The following is an 11867-nucleotide window of genomic DNA, read 5'->3' as shown; positions in this document are numbered from 1 at the left end:
TCTCTCTCTCTCTCTCTCTCTCTCTCTCTCTCTCTAATTCAGCTAGGATATTTTCACTCAAATACACAAAAATGAAAGATTTTCAGGTATGACATGCCACAGACACATGCAGGCATGTGCACGCACCACACTGCACAAACTGGAAAATTTTCACTCAAATGCACAAATAAGAAAGATTAAGGTATGACATGCCACATTCGCATGCACCATGTGCACACACCACACTGCACAAACTAAAAAATTTTCAGATGATCATGGGCGAAGATATAAAAGCCCTTCCTTTTCGTGCAAGCATCTAAGTATTAGCTGTAGAGATAACTCTCATAGCAGCTAGTATCTGAGTACGAAATTTCTCTTCAAAACTGTGGTATTTATTCAAGTCAACTATAAAGAAAAGGGGGGGAAATCAGTGACACCAAAACTATAATATTACAAAAGATAGCAGTCAAGCCTTGCAACAACTATCAACAGTAGTAGAACATAGTAATTTTAGAACAAGAAAAGGTGCACAATGTTATGCACAACTTAGAAACCTAGACCATTTCTTTGACTTATCACCGACTTCGGACTACACAACCCTGCAAAGGTGCAGTGTACCAAAGGTTCTATAGATAAAACGCAAAAGCGGTTTCAAGCACAGAAGACCCAAAATATAGCCCACAATGAACATAAAGGGCCTCATGTATCTAATAAGATATTGCTAGCAATTCGAGGTGAACAAGTCCAGGTGTCCCAAGAGTACAAGCTATTCCACATCAATATTCAGTGAAAACCACCCGTCTGATGAAGCATGGCATCAATCTCGTCACCTTCTTCCATCTCAAGCTGCTTGAAAGTAAACAAGAGACAATATTGCTTAGGAATGCATTCAAGCAAACTTTGATTTATTCCAATCAGAGGTAGAAACATCATTTTAAAACATGAGTATGTTCGATACCTCATCAGGAGTCTGTTCACCCCGCAGACGACGACCGTCAAATAGAAATGCAATTGAATTAAATTCAATTGACTGCCTCTCACAATAAGCATTCATAAGCTTCTTGAGTTGTGTTGACCGTTTTATTCTGAAGAAAACCTCATTACCATCCTACAGCAGCACAAATCTCTTGAAGTTACCAGAACACAAAAGCTCAATTATTCCTAACCTTGCATCAGAGCTCAATCAAGATGAGGCATCTTTATAGACTCACAACACTCCCTGGCTCCTGTAGAAAATGCTACAATTTGAATATCCACTTCATAAACCATAATAAGATAATAAAAAACAAGAGATAAATGTCAATTGGAATCGCAAGCTTACCAAGTTTCCAACCCTTCAGGAAATTAAAAAATAGTTGCACAAGAAAATCTGATCAAAAGGACATGTTCAAATTGCCAGTAAGACTGTCATGAGCAATAATTACCCCTGGCAAGTTAGTGAGGTATGCATTCTGCAACTATACATGGTGGATTTCGGATCGAAAGACTAGGAGAACAGTGTGGTGGCGAGAGCAGCACTTCTAAACCTCCTAACAAAGGGACATTGTACAAGCATACCTTGAGCAGCTTCTATTCAGAGAGGTTTTGAGATGGAGATCTACACAAGTTAGTTTTTTTGTACTGAGGACTGAAGTGTCATATTAGTGTGTTATAGACTTGACGGGAGTAGTGCCTTCTATTGGTGCAAAGCTGTCCTAATTTATGTTTCCTTTCCTTTTAAGAGCATTATGAACTAAGTAGGCGAGAAATATTGCGCGATAAGTCGACAGATGAAATTAACAGGACCTATTCCGGGGGAGGTACTAACATAGAGCAATTTCTTTATAAACATCGGGGAGCTGTTCTCTACTGTCCATGGAGCTGATCAGATTTGAGATTTGCAGTGGAGCTTGGCTGCAGCTCAGCCAGCCAACACAAGGCAGCGCAAAGCATCTAATTGAACCAAGTTAGGAGATGATGTGGAAGCAGGCTTAAGTATGTGGGAGCTGGTGGAGGAGAGAATATCAGGTCCTTTGCAGAAGAGGCATTAAGCATGTGGGAAAGTGGGTGGTCCCAAAAGGGTGGAGTCATAAGGTGCCACATGGCATTTTGGCATGCATCAGGTTATGCCACATGTTGTGCCATGAATCTGGCAGGCTGAGACCATGTGTGATGGTCCATTGTTTCATGTGGTGTCACAAGGACTTATTTTAGCCAGGTGGATGTTTGATGAGAGATACCACATCATGTGCCATGTGTCATTTACTGATAAATGATACGCATAGAGGATGAAAGAGGATGCTGATGAGAGAGGTGGAACATGGATTTTTTAAGTAGGGACATAGAAGGGTGGGCTTGGTTTGGTAGCTTAGAAGCTTGAATTGCCAGTACCTTGTCGACTTCACAATGTGTTTCATGTCTCTCTTCTCAAGAATTACATTGGACCTGATGCGCTAGCTTTAGAGGAACTGCCGCATATGGATGAGTTCCTAAGGAAATATTTGTCACAGAATCTGGAGTGGCCACCAATAGGGTGGTGCCGCGTGGTAGGGCCATGTGTTGGAGCTGCCAGAGGATTTTGGGAGAGAGGGGTCTTCGACATGTGTGCAATATCGCACATGGCAGCCCCTCAATGCGTGCATTTTGTGCCTCATTCACTAATAGTTTTTGGGTTCTTGGCATTAGAGACCATCTCTTAAGGGGCCGATTTGGGATGAGCCTCAATTCAAGGTTAAGTGGCAAGGCTTACCTGAGGATGAGGCTATTTGGGAACCATCCTCAATTGTGGATCCTTATCATGCATTACTACCCTCATAAAAATCAGTATCTGCTGTTCTTGGTTTGGCTTAAGTTTGAGATGCTCATCAGTACGCAAGTAGTACATCCTTAGAGCTGATTCTTATTGCACTAATTGTATATTTTGCTCCCATTTTGAGGACAAATTTCCTTCCAAGAAGGGGATGGCTTGTAACAGCGGTAATATTTCTATACGACTAGTTAGACAGGGCATGTCAAGTAGATGGCTTTCATGTGTTTATCTGAGCACTATAACTGCATTTTAGTATAGGCTTCTGTGGAACTTCCTTGAGGCATTACCCATATATGAGTTGGTTATGAATGTGGGAAAGCCAATGGCAAGCATTGAGTCATCCCATATACATTGATGATTTTACACCTCAGCCTGAATCTATAAGATATCCAGGGGGTCCATTGTGTAACCATCTTGGAAAAAGCATGGTACCATTGCATTGTTCCGAAATCACAATCCAACAAGGATCTTTCTACTTCTCTCTCCCCCCCTTTTTCTTCTTCTCCTCTCCTCTTCCGATCTTGTTGACTGGCGGGGATACTGTTACACCTTGTCCTACATTGAGTACGTTGTCTTTTGCAGGGAAAGGGCTAGTGGCCCTCAAAAGGAAATTGATCCAGGATTTGCATACTCAATTGTCAGCTGGCCCAATTGTACATGATGCTATAATCATAGTTGCAATGCAAACGTCTTGCATCAGCACCCTTATTGAGACAATTGTGGTACCTCTAAAATGCATGCTGTTTTCTCAGACATATACCTTTGTAAGACTAGAATAAGTCCAATCATACAAATTTAGATTTTTTTGTTGTTCTAAAGATCAAAAATCTACACAGAAAATAAAAGAGAGAATGAAAGAGAAGAAAAAAGAGGTAAACAAAAACTTTTATGAAAAACAAAAGGAAGTCATACTTAGCAAGCAAAGCAACACTTACATCATCATCAGTGCCCAAGCATAAGCAGCTAATGGGCATAAGCAGCTATACTGGGTTTCTAAAGACCAGCGGAGTCTCTTGGGCAAACCCAGTGCTTACTAAAATACGTCGAAAGAACAAAAGAGAAAGAAAACAAGAAATAAAGAAGAAAGGAACAGGTGACTACGCAAAAATAATCAAGCAAGTCAAGAAACAAAATCTTCCAAAAATTTGGAATAACGCTCTCTCTCTCTCTCTCTCTCTCTCTCTCTCTCTCTCTTATTTAAAAGATAAAAAGCTAAATGGCCCTTCACACTTACGTATCGTTTACTACAAAGAGGCAAAAAAACATTTCTAACTTAGAAAGCACAAGCATACTCAAACAAACTCTCTTTTGAAACTAAAAGAACAACGGACTATTCAGCTCCCCGCTTTTTGTTTTCAGCTTATGTTCAATCATTCTAAACATACCTAAGGCCGATACACCATAGATAAAAGACTTCATATCTAAGATTGTGCGTACTTTTTTCATTACTTTCCTTGGATTATACCTCTTGTGTAACAGTAAAGTGATCAAATTACAATTTACTACAATGAGTGATAAAAGACTCCTTAGTTGTACAAAGGCGGGAAAATCTATGGAATTAGGAAGAAATAACTCCATATTTTGCCAAATCAAAAAGGTTTGAGTCAATGTGAGGCATTTTTATAATGTGTAAACCACTATATTCAGGTTGTTCACGTTTATCGTATATATCAACCTCTAATCCTATGATAGATTGAGAAAGTCTAAGATCTAAGAAAACACAAGAATCCCCTCTTGAAGGGCAGTTCAGTTCACAAGAGTCACGAGGATAGATTCCTTCTCCAAAAGCACTAGCGTCTTTGTACATAAAGTCTTGAAAGTTAGGAACATCTGGTACAAATAAATCATCTATAAGATGCCTAGCTTGGCTAAGCTTATGTAAAATGATAGGGCAAGTATTGATAGAAATAAGACGTTGCATAAAAGATAAAAGTTTGCTAAAACGACGGCACAATTAGTACCCATGGGGATTCCTATTTGTTGAAACAAAGAATCACCTAATTGTGATGTACAGATTATCTAAAAGAAAATCTATCCAAGAGCAAACATCTTCCACACTTACTACCTTTGTGTATCTTAACCTATGTCGTGATCTTTATTTTTTAGCCACAAAAAGTCAAAGCATAAGGCTATTTTCTCAACTTTTAGCACTTTGCATCTATCTTTGTCAAATCTCAACTTGAAAACTTCAGCCACTAGCTTTTTTATTCAAAACTTCAGGTCTTCCAGCTCGATCTTTGTGTAAAGAGTGGTAAAATCATAGGTTTGAAGGAGAATAGGAGACTCTTTTTCTTGAATGCTTCGAGAGGAATTAAAAAATTTTACAACAGGAATCACTCCTACAGAGTCATTTAAAATCCAGCTTGAGTGCGAGGGGACGTCTGCCTCTTTTAATAAGTCCCTCCAAAGTTCATGGACACTAGGCAACATGGCTTTGAAGCAGTAGCTTAGCCATTTAGAGACATCCATCAAAGTAGTCTCACAAGCAGCTGTAATTAATCTTGGTTTTTTTGGAGGTTTGTGAAACTTCCAAGCAACACAAAGAAAAGGTATACTTGGAATGCAAACAAACCCAGAATTGCAAAAACTATGATGTTTCGAGATCAAATCCTTTTGAGAAACTAAGGCAAGGGTGTAAGTTTTGGCAAACGAGTTCACTTCTCTCAAAAGACATTTTAAGTAAAACTTTTTGCAAATAAAAACAAAGTTAATGGAACATTTGTCCATATAAGAAATGACAGAATTTTTGAAGAAGACTTTCATCTTCTTTAGAAAGATGGTTACTTTGCTTTGAGCAATTAACCGAAGGGACTTCTTCTAGTTTCAAAGCAACTTTCTTCAAAATCTTCCCTTTCCATTCTGATAAAATATTTTGAACTCCTAAACATTCTTCTAACTGCAAAACAAACTTTGAGATTCCCTTACCGATAGCTTTTAAAAGGCAAGACTCTTTAAAAGAGTACAATCGAAATTTCGTGCCTTTCATGAAAAGGTCTCTTAAGTTACTAGAAAGCAAAATTGAGGTATCAGCTGTGACATATAATATATAAAATACCTGTAGTTTTCAACAATTCCTTGTACTACATTACAGAGTCCCATACAACCAAAAAAGTATGGCATGAAATAAAATAGCAGCCAATAGAGCATGATGGCAAAACATTTTAAAAATGCAAATTGCAATGCATGAATAATACACAAACACTAAGAGACAAAGGCCTAGCTACTCCTGCTCATGTGTTACTACCTCTTGGTCTTCATCGTCATCACTATCTTCACCTTGTGGGTCTTCCTCTACGTTACTGTCTTCTAATCATGAATCATCAGATGTGAACTCGATTTCATAAGTAGCTGCACCGGCATGAAAACAGAAGCCCTTGGCAAGCTCCTTCCAAACTTGCTCCATAACCAACATCTTGCCCTCGTCTTTCTCAACCGCGCGGCTCTATTGTGACCTCTAACTTCTCAAAACCCTCGTCCTTGATTTCTGTAATGAGGTGTAGATTGTTACAAATGTACATAAGGCTCTCAGCATTAGCTGGTTTCAATTATTCATCTTCTCGGTATGAACCAAAGAATTTCTCCCATGAAGAGGCAATACTACCTTGTGACAAAATGTGTATCGCAAGACCTTGTAACTCTGGAACACCCTTCCCCCCTCTTCACTCCCATGTGCATCCTGAATTTCTCTTTGGCAAGTGGACAAGAGAAGAAACCCATTTCGTTCCTATATGTCTAGCTGGTCTTGAAGATTCTCTTGCAACTCCAAGTCATCCTTGCTATATAGTATACAGTTCAATTCTTAGCATCGCACGTCTTCATTTGCTTCTTAACACATGCCTCTCCATTCAAGATGCGACACAAAATCTGATGCATGTAACGGGAAATGCAACATATTCTCCCTTTACAAGCATAGGCACTCAACTTATTTTTGTTCCACTACATCAATGGACTGCATGGCACAAATTTTTTCAACCATTTTGTCCATGAACTCGTAGTCCCATCTCAACCAATAATTTCAATAGTCAAGGTACTTTGCACATAGTTTTGCACTACAAGCCATCTTTTTAACAACAACAAAAAGTGATGCTACATATACCAATTCAAAGGAACAGTTGCAATCCTTCATCAATAGGTTTCTCAAACTTTTCTTCCATGGCTTATTTAAGTTAGTATGGATGCTTGATAGGCGACAAAGTATCTAAAATAGTTCAAGCATATGGTCTTGTGAACAAAATGGCGATAAGCATGTCATGGCATTGAAATTATAGATCTTGTTTTGTAATCTGTACAGCTTGTGAAGCAAAGGGAAGTTTCATATGAGAGCTTCCTACTTGACGATTCAATATAAGACAAGCCGCAAACTGTTATTCATCAATGCAATTTCTAGCTTTTTATCACTTCAGTAATACATGCAATAACCATCGTTAATAGAGTGGGAATAAGTAATATTGTAATTTTTCCTCGGAGGTTCACTATGTATATATCCTATATATCACATGGGTTCAAAGCCTATTTATAAAATCCCTTATCTATAAACTAATCATGAATAAAATACACCCTTTTCTATTCACTCTATGAATACCTCTGTTATATGATACAAGAACGCGCATCTATGGAATAAGGAGATGAGAGTTTCTATACAATATCCTTGGGATCATCCATTTTTCAAAAAAGGACACACATAAGGCTACCATGTGTTCGTAATAGATGCCGGCTTCTATCAAGGTAGGAGTAGTTGCTCCACCAAACACAATAATAGAGCAAAATAGGAGGGTAGTTGCTCCATTATCAAAGGCAACATATTGACAACTTACTGAGCAATTTCACCTCGCTCAACTACAGAAGTGTCCATTTGGTTATCTGCTAGATCCAAAATTGCCAAAATGTGACCCACTCATAGGCTGACACTTTCTTAATTAGGTCAAAGTCCTCACGCATACATACATGTATATTAAATTCAATTATACATACATTTTAAAAAGTTTACTAGAGAATAAGCACTTCCTTGAGTAATAGATTTATATTTTTGTTGCACCAATTTCAAGTAAGCCATCCTCGAATACAAGTACCATCAAATTCACACTAACCTTTCATGACACTATTAATCATGAATCTAAAAGCGTTCTTAAGCAATCTTGAAGTTCTATTATGTTCAAGAAACACCACATAATGTTGTATATCTATTGGAATTTGTTATCAAATGAAGTCTTGCTAAAATTGTAGCCATATCTTTTGGCACAATGGCTTCTCACCAGTGTTGGTGAAACACTTATAGGATGTTCCTTGTCGTCGTCTTTGCAGATCTCTCAAGCTTCCAAAGCTGCCTAAAATTACTCAAATTCTCATAAGCTATATGGAAGTCCTTTATGATAAGCACTCACGAGTTTGCCTTACATTCCACAGAACTCAATTTAATGATTCTATCATTGTATCTCATCATGTGACAAGACTCACTTCTAATGCCTAGCACCATCGTAAATCCATCATCCATCAAAGTGAGTGGCAATTTAGTAAATTAAGAGTGTAAGAAATGCTAGAGCACTCGTGGTTTTGTCTTTGTAATTTGCTTTACATTCTAAACGGTTCAATTTGATGGATTCCTTCTAGTTAATTTTTGTGTGACGAGACTCATTTCTTACATCATGAATCATTTAATAGTCAAAGTAAGTTGCAATTTTGAAAATTAGTAGCGTAAGAAGTACTCATTCCTTGTCACTCTCTTTCTTATAGGGATTGGAGGGTGATCAGCCCAAAGACACGAACAACATCAAATTGAATAGAATTGAATAGGCTTGGAAGTGATGGTTCTTACAAGTTTGCACTATCTCCAATGTGTTAAGACGTTAGTGCATGGCATGAAGGCTTCAAGGTAATTCTACTCAAGCAAGGCATTGGAGACCCCGATAGAGAAGCAATCTAACCTAGAACGCATTCAAGAAATTATACACAAATACCTGAGTGATCCCCCTTCGCATGTGCTTGATAATTTGATTTTTAAATGAGGACTCGACAAACATGTGGATTAAGCACTTGAAGAGGAGAAAGCTAGGAAGAAACTTCCAATAAATGTGCAAATTGGGGGTTTGTGGGATTGGCAAAGCAACCCTTAAAGCAATGCCTTCTCAATATAGCGTACACCATGCCCATCCTCACATGGGATAATACCATAGTTGAGGCATTCCAACAGACACCACAAAACCATGCAATCAAGCACATTTCTTACCTCAAAAGCTAAGATAAGGCTAATGAACTTCCAAAAGTTCGAGATACTACAAAGAATGGCACGTGGGCAAGACCTCATGAGGCATTGCTCTCATTAAAGAATTTAAATTGACTAGACACCAACATAGACATGGAGACACTCAATCTATAAATGATGTAATACATAAGCCGTCAAAGATACTAAGATGGACTCTCTGTCCTTAACTAACATTTTGGTTTTGAACTCTCAATCCTAGATTGATTTAGGTTTCTTTAGTCTCATAGACCATTCTATCTTTCATATACTCTCTCTCTCTCTCTCTCTCTCTCTCTCTCTCTCTCTCTCAACATAGATATGGAGACACTCAATCTATAACTGATGTAATACATAAGTCGTCGAAGATACTAAGATGGGCTCTCTATTCTTAACTTGCATTTTGGTTTTGGACTCTCAATCCTAGAATGATTTAGGTTTCTTTAGTCTCATAGACCATTCTATCTTTCATAGACTCTCTCTCTCTCTCTCTCTCTCTCTCTCTCTCTCTCTCTCTCTCATGATTTAGATTTCTTTAGTCTCATAGACCATTCTATCCTTCATAGACACTCTCTCTCTCTCTCTCTTCTTTGATAAATCAATTTTTTGCTTTAGGTTTCGCAAAGGAGACACTAGTGACTTTAACCATAATTAAAGCACATAATTCTTATAAACTGATGTTAGAGTTATCCCACTAATATATAATATTCTCCTCCCATGCCTCTACAAGGGAGTAAGAGAAATCGTGCCAGTACACTTCTATATACTAAACCAGTCCCAAGAGCACAAATTCCTTTAAGTATAGTGCAAAGAAATTGCATCAGCTCTCTAGCCACACAATTTTGTGGTTGAAGTGAGTCAATGGAACAAGGATCAATGAAATAAAGGAACAAGTGAGTACAAGTACTCGTGAGCATTGCCTTAAGTTCTATAAGATGCAAACGATTATCAAGATGAATGGACGATGCAACCGCTTGCAGATGCAAAGAGATTTACAAAGTCTGTGTGTGTGTGTGTGTGTGTGTGTGTGTGTGTGAGAGAGAGAGAGAGAGAGAGTTCTTAATAGGATAAATGATGAAAATCATTCATAAGGCCTGCCCAAGATCCAAGATATGGGAAAAGAAAATGAATTGGATGTGCAGCATGGAAAAGAGAGCGAAAAGCTGTGTGTGTGTGTGAGAGAGAGAGAGAGACAGATTTTCACCAAAAAAGTGTGTGTGAGAGAGAGAAAGAGAGGACACTGAGAAATAGAGAAAAAAATGGAGAAATTTAAGGGATGAAAATAGCAAGTGAAACTTGGACCAATCATAAAAAAGAAAAAATTTAAACCTCAAAACGACGAATTTTTCGTTTGGAAAGGAAAGATCACTCTACTAAAGCCTACCCTCGCAGGACAGGCCGAAAAAGAAAGTGTGTGTGAGTGAGTGTGTGTGAGTGAGAGATAGAACCAAAAATAAAAAGGGGCCACTTGGCAAAAAAGTGTGTGGGACACTTTTTAACAAAAGTGTAAGTAGAGCGCTGCCTGGAAGGCAGTGCTAATAAAGTTGAATTTAGGTCAAAATGAAAATAAGAGAATTAAACTTCATGTCAATTTTGGGATTTAGTTACTTGCGCGAGACTCCATACTGCGTCTATCTCACAAAGATGTAGGAAATGAAGTGTTCAAAAAGTGCTTCTCAAGATCACAATTTAACTACAGGCGTTCCTTATGAAAATTCCTTTGTCCTAGACACTTCGTCTAAGGAAGCCCTGAGGAGTACGTAGCACATATTTCTGCCATGTGCACTGCCATGAGCACATGTTTCCCTGATCTTACATATACAGACTCCTACGGGACCTAGGTTATATGGATGCAATAGCATCCTCTCGGGAACCCACCACGTAGCCGAATCACCTACGCACCCTACGTTCCACAGATACGGGGCTGCAACCCAAATCACGGTAGTACAGAAGGCGTCCCAGGAAAAGAAAAGAAAATAAGGATACTTTACCTTGCCACCAAAACTGTAAGGCCCTCTAAAGAAAAAGCAGCGACGCAGTAAGCAAAGATACCTGCCTGACAATGACAGATTCTGCCTCATGACAGAAAAGAACAATTCCCTAACGACTGAAAGTATTTCTGATAGAAGCACAATCCTTCGACAATATCAACTCCTAAACTTTCCTCCCAACCCGCTCTTTCACAGAATACCCAGTATGGGGCGTGCGGCTCTAAAATATAGAACATGCGTGCAATGCATATTAGAAATAGCGGATGCCAATCATCGAAACAGATTACCAGCGGAGGCCGTTGGAGCTAGAAGGTGCAAGGGAAAAACCTGGCCTTTTACTTTCAGGTTGAGGTGCTGGTCGAGGGGCTTTTTCTCCTCATCTTGATGGGTCAATCCAGGCTGGTTACTAGCATCATCCGCGCCCGCCATGGATGCTCCTGGATGTCGTGTGAGCTCGGTGCTTAGAAAGCTCTGACTCGAGAAAGACTATGAGGTGAGGTCCCTGAGCTATGTGAAGAGAGTGATAATAAGTCTTACCCTAATCTGGCCCTTCGTTATCTTTAACGTCTTCCGCCGTCATCTCAAACGTCGCTGATATCCAACGCATGCCTAGACCTACGTGCCATCCTCAACATCTTGCCACGTTCCACACCTGCATTTTCCTGTTCATTTCACTATTTGTGATGATGATGATGATGATGATGATTTATTTATACGTCTTGTTGAATGTAAATGGCTTGTTGAGATGAACGTATGTTGTGCTAATCATGAATGGTTATTCGATGCGAGGTTCATTAAGAAGCATAAATTTGATAAGCTTGGTGGAAGCTTGTATGCCGAAAAAGAAATAGAAGTCTACACCATTCCCCATTAT

The 11867-nt window shown here is 38.9% G+C and overlaps 1 protein-coding gene across 1 annotated transcript; it reads right to left on the bottom strand.

Moving 5' to 3' along the window:
* Positions 1 to 410: 410 nt before the first annotated feature.
* Positions 411 to 11559, bottom strand: LOC147899028 (small ubiquitin-related modifier 1-like). Its single transcript, XM_087378263.1, has 3 exons — positions 11321 to 11559; positions 938 to 1087; positions 411 to 825 (listed from the first exon to the last, which is right to left on the bottom strand). The coding sequence occupies exons 1-3, from the start codon at positions 11420 to 11422 to the stop codon at positions 763 to 765; spliced, it is 315 nt and encodes a 104-aa protein (XP_087234389.1). The 5' UTR covers positions 11423 to 11559; the 3' UTR covers positions 411 to 762.
* Positions 11560 to 11867: the final 308 nt, after the last annotated feature.

Source organism: Dipteris shenzhenensis, chromosome 8 (genome assembly GCF_047967505.1).
Source record: "Dipteris shenzhenensis isolate YYH24624 ecotype China chromosome 8, Dip_SZ_1.0, whole genome shotgun sequence".
NCBI classification, from domain to species: Eukaryota; Viridiplantae; Streptophyta; class Polypodiopsida; order Gleicheniales; family Dipteridaceae; genus Dipteris; species Dipteris shenzhenensis.
This window is presented reverse-complemented; position numbering and strand designations above follow the sequence as displayed.

What these genes read in the sequence shown, in the direction of transcription:
- LOC147899028 (XM_087378263.1), bottom strand. Translation starts at nt 11,422, where the DNA reads ATGGCGGGCGCGGATGATGCTAGTAACCAGCCTGGATTGACCCATCAA. An exon ending in ACCTGAAAGTAAAAGGCCAG is followed by an intron (nt 1,088 to 11,320) that starts GTTTTTCCCTTG and finishes GTGCTGCTGTAG; the next exon opens with GATGGTAATGAGGTTTTCTT. An exon ending in GTGAACAGACTCCTGATGAG is followed by an intron (nt 826 to 937) that starts GTATCGAACATA and finishes ACTTTCAAGCAG; the next exon opens with CTTGAGATGGAAGAAGGTGA.